Below are 19,682 nucleotides of genomic sequence, written 5' to 3' on the forward strand. Positions count from 1 at the left end.
TTTTTGAGAACGTACCATGGCCAGACCAGGGCACTGATGCAGCTTCAATCTAAGAAACAATGTAAGAGTCCAAACTTCTGAATCCAGTATTTCTACCAGAAATAGTTAGATGTGATCTTATGTAATACCACACCATTCCTAGTTCAGCCTAAGTTAATCTTGAAGCTTTGAATATTGTGCAGTGTGTTAGAATTTTTAAAAAGCATTACAGAATATGTAACTTGAATTACAGTTTCTAGGTGCTGCATTTCTGCCGCTGATCGCTTTAGAGCCAGCAGTTACAGAGTTTTCCTAATTGTAGCAAGTAGCCTAGATGTAGAATTCTAAATGGAATGTCCATCACGTTATGCAGCCTGTTTGAGTTCATTTGTCGCAATAAGCTTTATTCCCAAAGCCTATTCTTCTGTTTGAACTTGAAAAATTCTGACTCTATCCCCCCATCCCCCTGTCCCCCCCAGTGAAAGCAGGGTCAGGAAAGACGACAGCACAGGTTGCTCAGGGCTTGGTCCAGTCAGGCATTGAAAACCTCCAAGGATGGAGATGGCACAGCCTCCCTGGTCAGCCTGATTTGCTGCTGCTCTGTCCTCATGGGGGAAATTCTTTTCCATATATCCAGTCTGAACTGCTCTGCTAGTTGTCTGTGTGTCCATAAAGGAGGATGTATTGGTAGCGCACTGAAAAGTGCAGTGAATTAGATTCTGTTTTTTTCATTCAACAGACAGCAGAGAAGAATCTGTTTTGGGTAGCATTCCATTGCCTAGTTACGTAATATCTCCAGTTGGACCTGAAGATCGCATAAATCGCAAATTTTCTTTTAAGGTACAGTTACCAAGCTTATTTGCTAATCGTATTTTCAAATATTTATTTGCATTAGAAAAAAACTGTTGTAAACAGAAACATCACCTGCCTTTCTATTGTATTTCTTATATTTTTCTAAACGTGGACAGGTTTATTGACTGCCTGTTCAAATGTAGCATAGCACGTTTTGTTGCTTATAAATTGATACTCGTATGTCTGTTAGTTTGTATGTGTCTTTAGAGCCTAATAATGTGTCTATGAGTGAAGATCCCATTTCTAAAATTAGAAATTGGTATTGATAAGTTGTTCCACTACTGTTTACAAATTGAAAGAAAAGATGTAATTTTTTCTTTATAGAGTACTTGATCTCAGAGTGGCTGACTGGTGGACTTTGGGTTTTGTTGTGTTCTTTTTTAAAGAAAATAATCAGCTCAGTTCTCACAGTTAGAAAATTACAACACTTTAGCTTTTGATGTATAATTTCCTCATTTCAAGGGGAAAAAGAGAAACCAATTGTTTTCTCCTTTTTTGGGAGGGAGCAATAATCATCTGAAGTGACATGGAATTTTTTAAAGAAAAAATACTCTGATATAGTTTGACGTTGCTTTTGTGTTTTTTCTTTTAAAAAAAAAGTGTAATTTACTGTTCCGTTCTTTGCTATAAAAACCTATAAAAATAAAATCAAACATACATTCCTTCTTAACAGTGGAGAAACCTGATTCCAATTGCTTGTCTGAGCTGCAGCACTAAGGCAACATTGAGAAGACTCAGTGTATGTTGTGGAATAAAATTCTATCTGTAGTTGGAGCAGAACCTGTTTTTCTATCAAGCAAATGAGTTATGTACTCAAAAAAACATATAAATCGGGTTTAGGTCAGGTGTACTTTAGGTGAGCTAGGAGGAAACTTTCTGTTAAAATCTTTTCTGTGCTGAAATTACGAAAAACGTGCTCAACTTAGACTTTCTCTTGCATTTTGATTTTTGGGGTGTTTTAAACTTGTAGATTGCCTTTTGTTGCTTTGGGTTCTATTTTCAAGTGGATAATAGTTTGAAATTTATTAAACAAATATTAACTTGGAGAATTTGTTTAAAAAAAGACTCAATGCACTTTGTGGAAATGTTTATTGTACTTTTTCAAATGCGTTGAACGTGAGATAGAAGGACAAGCTACAAAGGAACCTTTGTTTAAGGAAAACATTTCCACTCCAATATTTAATGAGTGTAATTCATCAAGCCCTTCTCTTGTAGAGACTTTGCCTAGGAAGAAGCATACACTGAAAGAGGACCACCCAATGGACTTGTAGGCTTCTGCTTGGATAACTATTAGTGCAGACTGGGGAAGGAGATACAGAGTCGTGATAGAATCGAGTTGCTTTAGGTTTAGAAAAAATAATCTGCTTTTTAGTTTATTGAAAAGGTGTTTGTAAATATTAATTGAATATATGCTAGGAATGTTAACTAGTTTAACACTATCAGTGATGGGGGGGAACAAAACCCCTAGTGTGTGGAAACCCATAGTTTCCAACCAGTATGTTCTATAGGAAAGCTCCAAGCAAGTTACCAATGCCAAGTTGTGCCTCTCCTTCCCTGTGGAGTAGAATCCGTGATTGTGATCACAGTGAAACATTTTCGGAAGCAATTGCAGACTACTTCTGTTCATTTCAGGATATCATACTTATATGAGATCTACCAAGTCTTCAGTCTGATTTGTTTTTCTGAAAATCAGCATGAGCCACTAACCTGAGACTTTCAACAGAGGGTCATTACAAAGAAGCAGAACCCTAAATTACACCCCTGTGACAGACGCTGATATAGAAATAGGGAGTTGATAGGAATATAAACTTTATACTAGGAATCTGTATAAGAAATCCACAACATACATCTGTTGTATTAGTTCGTCGGGCCAATGTTCGTTCTGCTTTATGTGTTTATGATTGGCTTCAGATTTGATGCTGCAGTTTCATTTTATTTAGAACCAACTCCTAGGGCAGGAGGAGGATTTTGTAAGATTCCTGTCACATGAACCCCATCCAAAACTCAAGTTCAGTTGTCACAGAGATGGCTGTGGGCACATGGCAGCAGGAGCACGGCTGTGCCAGCATTCTGTGACTCACCAGCCATTACCTTTATCTAATCTCTTCAGTACACTTTGATATCCAGAGCATGGACGGACATTCTGTCTCACGACTTAGTGCAGTCAGAAATAGAAAACAGAAGCAGATTAAGCCCAAAATAAATATAGGACTTTTTTGCATTCAAGTCCTGAATAAGTGGGAGAATGTGTTGTGTTACTTTTTACATTGGGCCCGTTACAATAGAGGTATTGACTTCCATTTTCAATTACTGTTTTAAGTAACAACAAGTTTTTGAAGCTAAGGAAGCAGTCTAACAGTGAAAAATTCAACATTTTGATTTGTAAAACTAAAGGAAGGAAATTTACTTAGCAAATACGTGGAATTTTTTTGCATATGATTTAGTTAGAAGAAGGTTTGTAAAATACATGTTCACTAGGATATATATTAAACCCTGCTAGGTGTTAAAATGTACACCAATGGAGTTCTCAACATTCTTTTCCTTTCATCATCTCCTAAGGCCCAGCTTTAAGCTTTTGTGCCTGAGTGTTTAACAATTACAGGCCTTCAGAACTGCATACAGGCTGTTCAAATGCATTCAAAGACCTACTTTGAAGTGTAGCAGTATGTATGTTAAATTGTTTTGTTTAGGAACACCGGTTTAAGTATTTACTTGATGAATTTTTCACGTTGTTTATTTGTCCCAAGCAAAGTGCTGTGACTAGCTGTGAACTACTGCCATTAAGCTATGTGAGAACCTTTTAAAACTCAGGATCCTTACAGCATATGTAGTTTGGCAGCTAACATCTTAAAGATACTTAATCTAATTGCTGTGTTTTGCAATAGTCATTTCTTGCTGATACAAATGGGAGGAAGCACAAATCCAACGAATAAATTTTAATCTGAAAAAGTTTGCACAACGTTAATATATAGTTGAAATTAGTCCCTGTGATTAACAGATAATTGTACTTTTTAGAAATACAACATTTTAAAACATGAACAGTATCAATTTATGAAAGTTAATGTCATTGCAGTCTCTTTATAAACATCATTGCCCTCAATCGTGAAAACTATTTTTAATTGATCGTATATGGGTTAAAATAGATGAGAATACCGAAAGTACATTTGTCTATATAAATTTCATAGTAATACAAATTGAGAAACTTGGAAGGCCTACCAACATTTGCTGTAAAGAAAAAGAACTTCATGCAAAGACAATGTATGCAAGTATATGTTTGTATTTATGTGCATATCTTGCATCCAAATAAAGTCAAGAAAGGATGCTCTGATGTTTCTTTAAGATATAGGAAGTAGCATTGGAGATCCGAATTACTCCTTTTTATTTTGATGCTACCTTTTAGATTTTTTCATGCTTTTAGAGCCTAGGAAGCCAGGCAAATGGTTACTTCCAAAAGATGCTGCTGCAGCTTGGTTTTAAACATCTTTTCATTATTGACACTCGTAATACTTATTAAAGGAAGTATCTGTTCATTGCTTAGATCTGCTAGGACCAGGGCTCATGTCTTACCAGTTTCTTTGGTCTCACTGATTTTCCTAAAAATGATTGGCAATTTGTTACTTTATGTTCTCTGGATCATCGTTGCTACCTTAGGCTCCCATATTGCTTCTCTGAGTCTGAGGAGTCACGTGGAGAAATGCCAAGGGCTATAAATTTAAGACATGCCATTTTAGAATTTGGAGGAGAGAAGCTTCTAACTTCTAGAAGTTCTGAAGAAAATACTGTTTGAGGGTGGAAGATGAGTTAGATTGTAGTGTGCTGCTGTTGTGTTTATAGTTAAGGCTCAGACTATTATTTCTAATTTTGCTTGTAAGTGCTTCATAAATGTTGAACTTCAGGAGAAGAGAGAATTTCCTGCATTTTTCAGCTTATTAAGAGGACTAACTTTGAAAGGTTACAATTATTAGAAAACTGTTCCCCTCCCCATCCCTCTGTCCTAGGAAGCATGTCTTTTTCTCTTCTAGAAATTTTGAATTATTGGAGGTGAACATAATAGCTCTAGGCATTAGTTATTTCTAGTATAGTCTTTTGTTAAGTATTTTCTTTGGAAACATGAATCTTTTCATGATTTTAACTTGTTTAACTTTTTGTCCTTGTCTTGTCCTATTGGTATGCTCTTGGGGTTTACTGTCCATTTCTCCTTCTGTGCATTATGGGAGAGAGACTGCTTTTCTTCTCAATCTGTCCACATTAAGGCATCTGAATGCGTGAATAGGTACCGGTATTATTTTTTCCCTGTTGTGTGTATGGTGTACATGTGCGCATGTGCTGTGGTTTAGGCTTTTTAGTATGCTGTAATCGTCCTAATAGCTATTGCTTTAAAAAAAAAAGCAAAAAGATTCACTAGCTTCTGTGTCTGCTAGCAGTGACAGCTACAGGACATTCGCACAAAGTGGCTTTCTTGCATATACGGCACGCTACTAATAAATAACTGAAATATATTTTAATTTTCCTTTAACCAGTTTTATATATTACGAACTCTAGAATGTCGTGTTTGTTGATAATAACACGCCATCTCCATTATCCCTTCTGAAACCATGAATGTTTATGGCTATGATAGCTTCACTCTCTCAAGGGAGAATGGTACAACATACTTTGCATTTTTATGCGTTTTCACCTACAGCCTCTTAGGTGATGCTTTTAGATGTGTTCATCATGCACTGCTGAAAGAGAACCTGAAAGGCAAACAGGTTACGTTGATCAGGACTTACAGGTCAATTAAGACATTCAGCTGTTAAATCCATTTATTGACATGGTGCTCCGTCTCTGCAGTTGGTTTCTGCAGGAGTTGCTTCACTTCTGAATTCCAGCATCTTCTAGGGGCTCAACATGGTCTGTGAAGGATCCCTGTGCTCATAAGGTCTAGATTAAAAGCACGGTTTCCTTTTACATCTGGAGCTGCCAGTTTTTGGTCTCTTCTTGCACTGGATGCTAACTATAAATTCCAATTAATTAAATGCTTCTAAATCATATTTGTTTTGACCATTTGTAGTGCTCTCAAAATGAAGGAAAAAAAACCCAAAACCTCAAATAACAAAGAAAACCCAAACCCAAGCACCTCAACAAGGAAAACATTTAAAAAAATCCTATATTTCCTCAATACGTAATTGATCAGAGCTGCTGTTTCATGCATGACAGTCCTGTTTTCCTGTGTTAAGATGGGTAGCTAATGGTTGAAAGGGAGAGGAAACTACCTTCTATTCCCTTAATGGCCAACGCTGGTGGGAAGCAAACCCTCTCGAGCAGGAGAGAGTCTGGGACTTCCCTCTGTCACCCTTTCTTCTTTGTTCCTTCCCTTCTTTTGCTGGCTGTTTTGCTGCGGTCTCAGCTTTCCACCATGGGTGAGAATGGCAGGCTGGGCCTGCGCCACAGTGCTCAGAACAAATAGAGCTTTCCTTATTTGAGGCACTGAAGCGAAAGACCACATTTTGCACGTTTATAAGACCAGGCTGCAATGGAAAGGGAGTAAATTCTCCACACAACTTAAAGCACTGCAAGAGGAAGCCAATATTTTGCTCTTCAGAGTTTTTCATATGAGTCTCTAAGATTATGGTAATTTGGGAAATTCACGGTAAACAGCTGAAATTATAACATGTAGGGATGGCCACACTGGATTAAATAGGATGGGTTTGGGCTAAACAATTGCTGTGTTTCTGAAGCCATTTATGATTGTAGACTGGTGTGGGTTTTTTATTTGGAATAATGAGAGGGAGATTATTTCATCAAAATAAAAAGACCACTCATTTAGAGAAGATTTGTGAAGTATGTTTAACCTTTAAAATAAGATGTAGACAAATGGAAAAGTTGAGATAATTTTTTTCATTAAAAAAAGCCCAGTTTCAGCAGTGTTTCATGCTTTTGTATATGACAACAGGTTTAGTTTCATAAAAACCAATTTAAATTACTAATTTTGTTTTAATATCATTACAAGAGTTTTCAAACCTGTTATACTGTCTCCAGCGTTTTGGAAAGTAAGGAGATTAATCTCTCTGTGCTAAACTAAAGCACATCTGTAAAGTAACTTTAAGGAAATACAGTGAAGTGTTTCGAGACTGATACGGCTTAGTAATATCTACACTATTGCTTATACAAATGTGGATGAGATTTGATTAAATTCAAGTAGCCTGGAGTTAGCAAAGACCTTCCATATTTAATACATTTGAGTATTGAATATACTTATAGAAGAATTTCCAAATACCTCTGGTTTGCAATGGACTTCCATGGAGTGTTTTGGTGTGCAGAAATACTTGTCAATATTTTATGTGCTGTGATAAATTCATCAGGATTACTAACTTTATCAGTAAGTCTTGTGATTTTGTGGCTAATATAGAGGTTCAAGTGCACGCTTTAACCAAAAGATCTTAACGTGCATAATAATCAGTTCTTAAGTATGCAGTTTAATTGCTTGAATGGTAAGGTTTTTGTCTGTGTTCTGTCTGATTAAATTGCTTTATTAAATGAGCTGGGAAAATTGGCTTGCTTACGTATGTCTCAGTGAGAATTCTTTCATTTGTTTTGTATGGTATTTATGGCAAATTAAATATACCTGTTAAGAGAAAATTAAAAGCTGAAATTTCCTACTCTGAAAAAAAGAAGTGCTGCACTTATAGCTTAATAGTGCGAGAAAGAGGTAGAAGAATTTCAGTAAAAATCACTCAGTGCTATTTGAGTTTTTTGCATTGCAGCCCATTGTGGCAGTGTAATAATTGTATCCAAAATTCAAGAAAAAGTCAAAGAATCTGGAAGGTTATTTAAAGATATCAGGGAAAGTTACAGGGCTGTCTGACTTCTTTTTTCTTTTCTTCCCCCCCGACAGGCTGTTCATACAGGTATGCGGGCATATATTTATAATAAGAATTCTGTTATTGGCTCTCAGGCAGAGCATTCAGGGATGCGGACGTACTACTTCAGTGCAGATACCCAAGAGGACATGAATGGCTGGATCCGGGCTATGAACCAAGCTGCTCTTATGCAAACGCGCTCTTCACTGAAGAGGCAAGTTCAATACAAAACTATTAGGTTTTTTTTTAATATATATAATTTATATATATATATATATATATATATAAAAAATGTATGTGTGTGTATATATATATATATAAATGTATGTATATAAAAAAATCAGATTGGTGGTGATTTATGAAAGCGATATTTGTAAATGTGTGCATGAAACTCCTTCCCATTTAAAAGAAATTATTATTTTTAACTAACATCAGTTAAGAAGAGCTGATGTTCAGTATTTGCGTCTACTCACAAATTGTGTGCCCACGTTTAGTGACATGGATTAAGTTCTGTACATATGTAAATTTTTTAGGGAATGTCAGTTAAAAAATTACAGATTTTGTGAGCAAATTCATACCCCTGCAACAGCCAGTTGGCAGCCTTGAGGAGACATGAGTGAACAGGAAAAGACAGAAGAGGAAGGAGTTGTTTCAAATCAGTGTTTAGAAGTAACATGAAAATGCTCTTAGGAGGGAAAAGAATGTAAAAGATGGGTAAATCACATTTAGAGTTACAGATATTAACTGTGCTATGCAGGTATTAACTATTTTTTTCATGTTGGTGGCCTTTAGTACTTTTAAGTGTTTGTTATGGTTTTCCTGGTGTAGAAGAAAAAGCACTGTTATAAAAGGAGGTTGTCCATTGTCCCATTGTTCTTAATTAGTGCTAGAGGCAAACGAATTCAGCTGTGCCTTCATGTGCTTCCAGTTTTTCCCTTTTCTTAAAATCAATCTAACATTCTTGATATTTTGACTTTGGAATGTGATCCTTTCCCTACAACTCCTTGTGAAGGAAGGCTGTGTACTGTGAGACAGCCCTGCTTTTAACCCTTTGGGGCTGCGAGAGTTAGTGTGTCGTGATGCAGTTTCTCAGAGTCTCTCACACTATTGCTTGCTTTTGGCAAATCAAATATAAACAAAGGATCAAAATCTCTTCCAGAGCTTTGCATCCTATTGATTTTGTGTTAAGATTTTCTGGATTTAAATTAAATTACAAATAACATGTAATGTGTTACCTGTTTTTTTTTTCTTTGTCGTCTTTATAAAGATAGGAATAATTGAAAGAAAAATTGGAGAAGTCTGGCGTGTTTTAAGTATTGATCTAGTGTTCTTTCTTGTAGTAGACTGTTTTGAGACACTAAGTAGACTGAAGTGAAAACAATTGTCATGGCCCCTACTAAAAATTCACCTTCCATAAGGCTTTAAAGAAGCTGAACTTATTTTCACAGAAGTTGAGATGCTACTCTGAGATCAATGATGCTCCACTGAATCATTAGAGAAAAAAACATTGTTGAGAAGCTTGTCATTATAAGAATATCAAGAAAATTGTCAATGAAGTACGTTATATGTGAAAAGCAACATAAAACTTCCAGGATCCTTAGATGTTTTCTTGTGTTGTGAGTTTAATATCAAGATTTCTGGTACAGAATTTTTGAAATATTAAGTAATAAGGTAAGTAAGCAAACTAGTGTGCTTTGCAGCATGTACTAGGAGCCATGGAGATTTTTTAAAATTCTTTTTTTTTGTTTTCAGGAATAGGCCCCAGGTTAGGGATTCTGTGGGCAATAATAGTACTGACTCAAATGTAGATATTGTTCTGTCCTCTTGACCAGAAATGACTAGTCCCTAAGGAATCTACAGCAATGTGAAAGGCTTTTTTGACTTTGAAATGAGCAGTTGGCAGTTTGGTTTTGGTTGTTTGGCTTTCAGTGTTTCCTAGGTTAGGAAAACTTCCTTTTTTACAGCTGTTCATACATAATACTATGCAAGTTGAATACTTATGTCCTACAATATTAGTATTTTCAGTCATTTTTACAGATGCCTATAAATTATTTCTGCTTCCATAATAGGACTGTAAAGGTAACTTTCACCTAACTGGGATAACAACTGAGTTTTGCTGAGTGTATCTGTCTTAACATGTCGAATTAATCACAGCCTGGTGAAGGTGCTTTTCTGGGTATCCCTTCTAAAGTAGTAACAAGACCACATCAACTTTTGACAATTAAGCAGTGTTCATTACTGACATGTATCTTCTTTTCAGGGAAACTGAAAAAGTGGATCAGCAAGCTGTTCCTCAGGTCAATCATGTGGATGCCTGTAAAGAGTGTGTGAAGGCAGAGGTTACGGATGCAAAAGAAAGTTATCAAAAATCAGCTGAGATGCTTGGATATGATAAGCGTGAAGAGATAAGAAAAGAAAAAGAGGAAGAGCAGCGTCATATTCACAGAAAAGAAACTCTGGAAACTAAGAAGGGAAAGGCTAAGCACGCGTTAACAGAAGCTGATTCATTATTTCCAGGCTTAACAAATGCACCAAGGTCCCAAGTAGCTCAGCCTCAGCCAGCTGAGAAGAATGGAACGCTTCCTAGTTCATTAAGTATGAGTGCTGGCCTAGTGGAGCAGAATGGTACCAGCTCCTATAAAAGAGGGTTTGTTCCCAGAACAAATCCAGATAAACAGATGCAGAGAAAAAGTAACATGGCTCAAGTGGAGCACTGGGTAAAAGTCCAAAAAGGAGATACACGAAGGTTAGTAGTAGGCCCGTCTGTAAATAGGCTGACAAGTGGCATTTTCTTAAAGGAAAATATTAGTAATATGCAACTCAGAGTGATATTTTACAGAGACAATATATAACAAAGCTTACTTTTCTCTCTAGTGCATAATGGTATTTTTCAGGTGGTTATCTCATGGGAATGTCGATACAGGATTGGCTAATCAAATCCTTTTAGTGTTGTCACTATATTGCAAATAGAAAAAGTGAGACTAGAGTGCTATTTTTTTACTGGTTTTAATCATTGTGGATGCTCAAAGCTTCTTAAAATTTGCGACAATTGAAGAGCCAGAAAGTGAAGTGCAGCCCTCAGTTACCTCTTATTTATCAACAACTACACAATATAAATTATAGATAATAGTTTGTTTTCCACTTACAAGTAAAGAATGCTGCTGCTTTTTTTTTTTTTTTTTTTTTAACCTCCTTTCTGTTCCTGTTTCAAACATCCATTCACTCCCCTACTCAGGTCACTGCACTGTGTGCATCAGAAATTGAAAGGTCTCCATATATTCATGTAATTAATGGAGAAGTCCTAGGATGTTCCCATGGTCTCCAGGATTCTCTTTTCCCTTTTCAGTCCCTGGAAATTACCTAAAGAGTTGGAACGCACACTGGAATGCTTTTGTAATTTGAAAATCTCATGATTGCTTTACTTTCAAAGTGTGCAGTCAGGAACCAGTTGAAAAAATGAAGTGATGTTCAGGATGTCACCTTGTGTCAAGTGGACATAAAGACACTAGGGCTCTGTGCTGCATGTGAGGATTTTTGGAATATAACCTGCTGAAATGTAACCTACTGACTTTAGCGCCTTATAAATTTGCTAAAATCTAATTATAGTATAGAACAATAAGGGACATTAGCATGTAGTTTTTAGGAGGGAGAAAACATTTGAGGCATTTTTGTAGTGTTTTTTGGAGCAAATATCTGTCTTTTTTGGATCCAGTAAGAAATTTAGGACTTGCTAATTCTGTTTGGAAGTCCATTGTTCTACTCTCTTATCTTTGGAATTACCCTTAAAGAAGTTTTCATACTGTTTGATTTTATTTAACATTATTCTAGGCTGCTAGAGTCAGTTTACTTGCATCTTTTTTGCTTGGATATCAATTAGTGCTTCCAGAGAGAATATGAGTTTAATGAAGAAAAGTACTTGGTATGTTATTTCTTCTTGCATGCGTGGATCTATTAGTCTAAAATAATACAGAAAACTATTGAACTAATTAGTTAGTGCTTAATCAATGTCTGTTGATGTTTTCCACACCAGAAGTATAGGCATTGAAGAGGCTTGACTGACAGCTAAATAAGCACTGTTTGCCTCCTAATTGCTCTTTCCAGTAAATCAACTTTAAGTGTGTATCAGGTGTAGTGTTAAGATAGCGCTGTTGTGGGTGACAGTTTTTGTTCTAGTTAAACCTCAGCTGGAGCTGTTAAGTACTGAGTGAAACTTCGCAAGAGCCAACTGTAGTGATGCAGCCAAAATTGAAGTTTATAGGTGGATATAGAGTAATTTTGTTCTTATTTTAAGAACTTTCTTTAAGTTCTATTTTAGCTCAGTTGACCTTCTTTTCTTTGTCTTTCCCTGACAAATGCCGTTATATTCTCTGCATTCAGAATATATTGCACGGTACCTTCCTGAAGATTAATGGATTGATCTTTTAAATGGCCCCTTCTCGCAACCTGCTCAATTGGTGGAGTGCATTTAACTGATGGGTAGAAGTGGCATATTAGTCATCAAATGTCGTCTTGATTTCAAGATATAGAAATTTAAGATGGAGATGATAATCTGATTGACATTCCATTTTGATTTTAGTAACCGTGTGGGCCGCTTAATTTCTCCATTTTTACTGTCATTCCGGCTGAAATGTTACAAATAAAGAACCTCTGAGGGTTTAGAAGCTTTTATAAGTTTTGAACACAGAATGAGTACAGTTTTCTGTTTCCTGGCTCAGGTGTATAAAGCTGCAATGCTTGCCAGCAAGTTGATTATGACAAGAAAGAACTCTCTTGTATAATTATTTGCAGGGATTGCACCTTTTATAGATACCTAGATCTTTCAAATAGATATTTTACACCCCCATTTTATAAAGCACCCAGAACTGTTTGCTCACTAGTACATGTTAGCTCTCGCTTTGGAGATTCTTTTCTCTTAGGCAATGAACTGTCATCTAACCCCTCTCTGTTCTCAGCAAAGGGGACTACCTGCTTGAAGGGGGTTCATGCCAGCCTTTGAGAGAATTGGAAGGAGATTTGAAAGGAGGCTTTGAGGAGATTTTGGGTTTAAGGAATTAAAGGTCAGGACCATCAAACAGCAGCTGCCCAGAAATTACTAGTCTTTGATCTGATTCCAGTGCCTGGATACACATAGTGGATGCATAATTGCAAAGAATCTGCTATTTTGAACAGTTTATTTGCACTAAAAGAGACCCCATATAAATCTGATAAATGTAAGCTTAATATTTCCAAACCAAATGTGTTGAGGATTTTCTTTCCTTGCAAATACAGTGTTAAGTACTTCTGGTTGTTCAGAACTTTCAATTCCTTCCTGATTTGCTTAAAGAAGAAATTTTTTAGCTTCTGTGCATGCCCATGAATAAGAACTGTGTTTCCAATAATTGTATTTGTTTTCTTTTAAACATTTGTCGTCTTTTTGTACAAAATTTTCTGTGTGGTTCCTTCCCAGTGCAAATCCGGAATGATTTTCGTGGCACATCATCATATAATATGGCATCAGTCCATTTCTTTTTCACTCTCCAATGTCTGCTTTTCTTTTAATGTTAGTTATACCTCATCATTCAAGAGGAGATTCTTGAGTACAGCTACTTTTGCTCGTTAGTACTCTTGATCCCTGCCCAGGGTCCATTGTGGACCAATTTGAGTAATTTGGGACATTGTTCTGTCCCTGGTATAGAACTTGTTCAGTCATTTTAGCCCTTATTTTATATAATGTAAGTTATTTTTAAGGGTCTGGAACCTTGTGTGATGGAGATGCCACCAGCTTAAAGCCTATTTTAATATACCAAGAAATTGCAATCCCTCTGTATGTAAGCGTTTCCCTCTGAAGTTCAGCTTTGAATGTGACTTCCCCGGGGCAGCGTAATGCCCATGCAACTCTGTTCTTTTTACTAGCAGGCTGAAGTATTGCATGAAGCCAGCACTTCCCAGCAAAGCAGAGCACTGCTTTCATCTAAACAGTTTGTGGTTCCTCTCAGACAAATGCATCCTCTTCTAGAGGAAAGGCAAGATTTTGCTCCCCCTGGCCCCATAACTCATGGGGACTTTTGGGGTCTTAGTTTTCAGACTGCTTTTGCTCCTAAAGCTGCTAGCCCTGATGACTTTGTTGACTCCCATTAATTCCTGCTGATCTCCATACTTTATCCTTTCATGTCCAATTAGAAATGACCATGCACAGATGGTTTGCAACGTTCGATAGTTTGCTGATCCCTTCCTGAGGGCTCTGCTAAGTTGGAGTATAGGAATGGCCAAGCCCTGTTCCCCTTTTTTCCACAGAGAAATCTGTCCCAGCTTCATGCCTGTCTCAGCTGTCCTTTTGAAACACTATCTGCTCCACATGTTCTCAGTTCTCATTCTTGTTGAGAGAAGACACATCTACCAACCACTTTGGTTTTCCTGTGGAAAGAATTGGCAGTACAGTACAGAATACATGTGATGTAATGAGCTGGAGAAATAAAAGAGGTTACTTGACCATTAAATACTGATCTTTTAGTGGCCTCTGCTCATCCTATCTGCCTGCTTTAACCTTTATTATGAAACCTGAGAGCACATCAAGGTTCTGTGGTATGAGAGAGCAGAGCTTTTATGGATTTGTTATCCTCCATACAGCACAGGGCAGTTATTCTGGTTTCTGACATGAGGAATCATACATCTTCTCAAGGGCATCCATATTTCAAGACAGCCCAACAGTGCCAAATCCTGCAGTTAGAAATAGACAGGGGTGACTACTGAGCAGCAGTTACTGGTAGCAACACTTTTCCCCTTGCTTCTGTTATTCTTGGATGCTGAACAAAGTTGTTCTTGATCCATCCTGCCCATTCTTTCATGTAGAATTCCTGTAGTTCCCACACCATTAGGTCTCACATTCATGCAGAGAGTGGAGCCTACTGAGTAGAGTGATGGGCATGTTCTGAATTTCTTCATTTGCGTGTTTTTTTGTTGTTTGTATTTATTTTTTGTATTGTTACTCTGTAGCAAGTCTAGCAGAACGGTTTTCTCTTTGGAGAGCCTGAATCATTGGGCGAGTGATAGCAAGTAAAACACCCCCAGATGTTTAACTGGGGAATCAGAAATTAGACAGGCAGGTTCTTATGCATGAGGCTATGGAAAGATTTTTGACTTCAAAGTAGGAGAGGGAGTTAACTGCACTTTGTCAAAGCTTTTGCCAATTCTGTCTTAACTCTCTGTCTACTGAAAGTTTTAATTTCTACAGTTTAAGTGCATTATGGATGCAATACTAAAGCCTGGTTGTCATGCCTCTTTTTGTATTTTAGTTTGTCAATGAGTTCTGTTGCAAAAAGCCTTGTGTTGCCTAAAACAGTAGATCCAGTAGCATTAGTTCAGATTAAAGTACATCGTACAGACATGGGGACTTGGAGCAGTTTCTTACCTTTTTGGTTTTGTGGTTTGTTTTGGTTTGGTTTTTTCTTCATTCACATGAACAAAAATGATCCGAAGTACTCATTCTGTGGTTGAGATTTCTTCTTGCACTTTAAGGGTTTTTTTAGAACAAGCGTGCATTTGTTGTTCGTAAACTGCACCATCTAGTGGTGAGCAAGCTTTCAGTGAAAAATATTTTAATTTACTGATTTGCCCTTTATATGTAACAATAATTCATTTCTTCATGTTCTTGGCGTTCTTTTTGGTCTAAGCACATAACACAGCTATCCTGTAAGTTTATTTCTAGTAGGTCATCCTAGGCTAGACACAAAAGTAACAGCCTGTATTTACACTGTTTACATCTTTGCAGCAGTACAGTGTCGTGTTTTTGTACAGCGTAGATTTCACTAATATTACTTTATAAAGATTTCTGTAAATTCTTCTTAAATGACTCTTGTGTCTTGTAGCTTCTATGTAATGCCATCAGAGATTTCTTTTTAATCACTGCCACTCATCAGTGTATGCTAAACTTTACCCTGTTTGGTTTTTTTCCTCTCCTTTACAGTCTCACTTCTGATCAGACTCTCACACGTCAGGGTCCCAATCTACCTTTTCCTGAGAACTATCACACTTTGCCAAAGAATACCAGGCAGCCTTCAGGGAGCTCCCCACCACCACCCAACCGCAATTTGCCGAGCGACTACAAATACGCGCAAGATCGTGTCAGCCACTTGAAGATGTCCCAGGAGGAGAGGAAAGCAAATAAGGATGGAACTGTTTGGCAGCTATATGAGTGGCAGCAGAGACAGCAATTCAAACATGGCAGCCCCACTGCCCCACTTTATGTAGGTTCTTCAGATGTTATTGATCGTGGTAAGTCAAAAAGTTCATTAGATGTTCCACGATCAATATCTGTTCCGCCCTCTCCGTCTGATATTCCTCCACCTGGACCTCCAAAAAGCTTTCTCCCAAGGAGACCGCATACTCCTGCAGAAAGGCTTACAGTTAAACCGCCTGATGAGAGACAGACTGTAGATGTTCCTTTTGCTGGATCACCCAGGAAGATACGAAATCATGCTGTAAAGGTTTGTATACACCATAACTGATTTCATACTGTTCTAAATGTGGTATCACACATTGGTAATGTAACTTAGTAATTTTCATTGAATCTTTCCTTTTGTATGAAAGATTGTGCAAGTTATAAGAGTTAATACAGTGAATAATTTTCTCATTAAACTCCTAGCTTTCTGATCTTTTCAGATTTATGACTTTTGGTTGATTAGGAAAGGAAAGTTGCTGGCACGTCACATTGATTTGGAATATTTTTGTTCAAACACTGGAAGGTGTATGTTTATATGTATAAAATACACAAATTGTAGTATTTTAATGTATAGAGTAGGCAGGCAAGAATACAAGACTAAGCAGGATGAACTCTTCTTTAATTATTTACTTATGCTTGTAGTTTTCACTGTCTGCTGTGTCTGCTTTCTCTACATATTAGTAGCTCGTGTAGGTAGTCTTGTAACTGAATCTGGTTTTAGTTATGGCTAAAATCCTAATAGTTTTTTGTGCATTTGATAGTTTGAGCTCTTTGCAGAGCCATTAGCATCAGAATAATCAAATTCAAATAGTGTTGGTCCGAAACTTCAACCTTCTGCAGAATTTCAGTGTGGCTTTTTGTAGGCACTGTTGTGTAGCCTCTTATCCAGAGGTAACAGAGGTTTCCCTGGTTGGTACTCGATGTGGCTCTCCTTCCCTAAGGAAATTAGGGCAATTCAGGGTTGAATCAAGGTAGAATGTACTTGTCTTGGTAGCTCTTGCACTGGAATAAGCGGAAATTAAAGCCTTTATATTCACCTCATTCTTTGACCTCAACCATGGGCTCTGATGGGGCCAGCATTTGCAAAGAATTTGCAAAGTTCAGGACCATGACGCTGGGTTGCATGCCAGCTTCATGCACAGTTAAGATTTTCTTCCTAGTGTATATGCAGTATAGCTGTTGGATGTCTTTCAGCATTTATAGGTTTATATTATGTCAGATGATTAAATAGTCCAGTGATGTGCAGCACTGAAAATTAATATTTTTTAAACTCCTGATTATATTATACCAGACATTGGTTTCTCTATAAGTTGAAGGAGCATTATATTCCTTATGAGGGAGTGTACAGCAGTCTATTCCTGTGCAATATAACTGCATAAATTTTTACTCATAAAATAAAACTCTTAATTTCATATTGGTTTTACCAATATAGAGAAAGACAATTTTCCTCATATGTAAAACTTTTCTGTAAAACTTTTGTAGAAGTTTCTAAAGAAAAATACTCATGTGTTTATATGTAGGCACATGGCGTTATTTTACATTTAAATGTGTATGTCTAAATAAATCTGCGATACTCCTCCCTCCTTCGAATGCATTTACACTTAAAGGAGGGAAAAAAAAAGAAAAAAGAACAAAACAGGATTCAGTTAAATTCAGAGACAAGGATAAAAATAGATCATGAGATATTTAGTCTAACTTGAAGAAAGCCAAAGAAGTTTGGCATTAAGAGGAAAGAATGGATGTGTAGTAGGTTTTCATGTTATAAGCAGAAAGGGGCAGAACAAGTATGATTATTTAATAAAACCTGGTATTAATGGAGCCCATTGCCACAAGGTGTCACTCATGTCAGTAGCGTAGTGTTCTCTGGCTGAAAGAGAACATTAATGGTTGGTACTGTATGGAGTACAAGCTACTGTTGAAGGGCAGGAGCCAAACAGCCTTTCTCTGGGAGACATTAGGTGGAGGGAAACTTTATGAATACTTTTTGTTTTTATTTGCTGGAAACCACTTTGCATATTCTGCTGAAGCACCTTGTGCTGCCAGAATCTGATGATTTGCCCAGCATCACAGGCACTGTATTTGCGTTTGTTCATTCATTAGTTTTACTTAAACATCAAAGGATCTGGCTGTCCTGTGATGTCACCTTCATCCAAGCATGCTGCGAATTCAAATAGAAAATCTGTGGCAGAGGTGCACATCTTCTGAGTTTGTCCTGATGTACAACATACCTCTCACTTCAGACAATCCTTACAGTTCTGGCTGTGGCTTCTTGCAGAGCTCAACTCACATTGATCGACGCTCTATGCCTGCTATGGGTTACATGACACATACCGTGAGTGCACCCAGTTTGCATGGCAAATCGGTAAGTTGAGAGAACAGTTACTTCTCCTTTTGTGTCATAATAGTGGTGGTGTTAAGTTTTATAACCCTGCTCATTCCATAGTAGTTGTCTTTTTATTAGCTGAAACATAAATAACGTGAATGAGAACTTAATCTTAACCAGCTCCCAATAAAGCCCGTAGGAATTTTGCTGTCACCTGCAACGTGAACAGGAGTGAGCTGTCTGTTATTACAGGATTCAACTCTTATTGTGTTTATTTGACCAAATGCAGAGTTAATTAAACGATTACCTAATCATGTCAAGTAACTGCTTTCTGGGCAGTGAGGTGAAAAATGTAATTACGATTACTCTCCCTGAAGACTGCTAATTTCCTCTTTACAATGTGTCTAAATACCTGCAGCCTGAAGAGCTAACATTGCTTCTCATTCGATTAAGGAGACATCAGGCTAAGTTGGCTAGTATACGAAATTACACAATCGCACAATTACTGCAGCACTTGCCAACTAATTCCACCTATCAGGTCAGCTGCTGCTTGGCTCATCCGTGCTGTATGACATTTTGTGACTGCAGATGCTTCATGAGTGGCATGCTTGAGTCTGTGCTTTCCTGCCCATTCTTTGGTATTCTGCAGTCCCCAGGTTGTTTGCAGTTTTTCTTTGCTGTTGTATATGCTATAAAAGATGAACGTTTTAAGTTACAGGGTGCCAGTACACATGTTTCAAAGTGTCATGTGTACTCCCTCATTGTACTATTTCTGAAAATGCTGCGTCTTCAGAAATGCTGTTTACAGTGTTAGAGAAGTTCATTCTAAAGCAAAACCATTTCTTCGTGCTGCTTTCATGGTGGGATTGGCTCCCTGTGCCACATGCTGCATCACCTGCAAATTGAAATTCATCAGCCAATTTGTACATTCGTATGAGCTTGTAACTGTGTCGGTTCTGCAGGTGAACGTTGGTTCGTTAAAGCTCAAGGGCATCTTGGGTCATCAACAGTGCTCTTGATTGCACTGATGTATGAAACTTATAAAAGTGAGATCAAAGTGCAGTGTGCTTACAGAGCTCTTGGGTTCATGTTAGAGCCTCAGAAATGGAGCTGTCTGCGCATAAAACGTGGTGACTCTTCTTGGAACCGGCGAAGGCTTTATATTGGCCCAAAACTAAAGGAACTTTTTTGAATTTGGAAAAGGTTCTTTTCCTGACTCACCTCACCTACAGAACAATCGCGCTGAGATGGGTGATAGTAACAGGGATTTCTCCAAAATGGGCAGAGTTTCTGCGGATCAGACAAGAATTGTCAGTAAACACCTCTAAAGAAATGCAAGTGTGATCTGTTGATTTTTATTGCATAAAAGGTGTTTCTTTTCTTTTTTAACTACACATTCTCATTGGCTCAAAACTTGAGAAAAGGTATAGTTGTGTTTTTCTTTTATTCTGAACTTTCCTGTAGGCAGTATATAAAATCCTGTCAAAATAGC

The 19,682-nt window shown here is 37.4% G+C and overlaps 1 protein-coding gene across 23 annotated transcripts in view; it reads left to right on the plus strand.

Annotated features, from left to right (window-relative positions):
• Positions 1-19,682, plus strand: part of PLEKHA7 (pleckstrin homology domain containing A7) — a 159,461-nt gene that overhangs the window by 109,067 nt on the left and 30,712 nt on the right. For 12 of the 23 annotated variants that reach the window (XM_065066119.1, XM_065066104.1, XM_065066105.1 and 9 more), the window contains 6 exons: positions 719-819; positions 7,706-7,884; positions 9,931-10,416; positions 15,613-16,132; positions 18,143-18,229; positions 18,609-18,728. In XM_065066119.1, the coding sequence (XP_064922191.1) occupies positions 719-819; positions 7,706-7,884; positions 9,931-10,416; positions 15,613-16,132; positions 18,143-18,229; positions 18,609-18,728 (1,493 nt within the window). The remainder of the gene's footprint in view (positions 1-718; positions 820-7,705; positions 7,885-9,930; positions 10,417-15,612; positions 16,133-18,142; positions 18,230-18,608; positions 18,729-19,682) is intronic. The other 11 variants (XM_065066108.1, XM_065066116.1, XM_065066117.1 and 8 more) reach the window with 2 other exon arrangements.

The sequence above is a fragment of the Columba livia genome, chromosome 5 (assembly GCF_036013475.1).
Source record: "Columba livia isolate bColLiv1 breed racing homer chromosome 5, bColLiv1.pat.W.v2, whole genome shotgun sequence".
NCBI lineage: Eukaryota > Metazoa > Chordata > Aves > Columbiformes > Columbidae > Columba > Columba livia.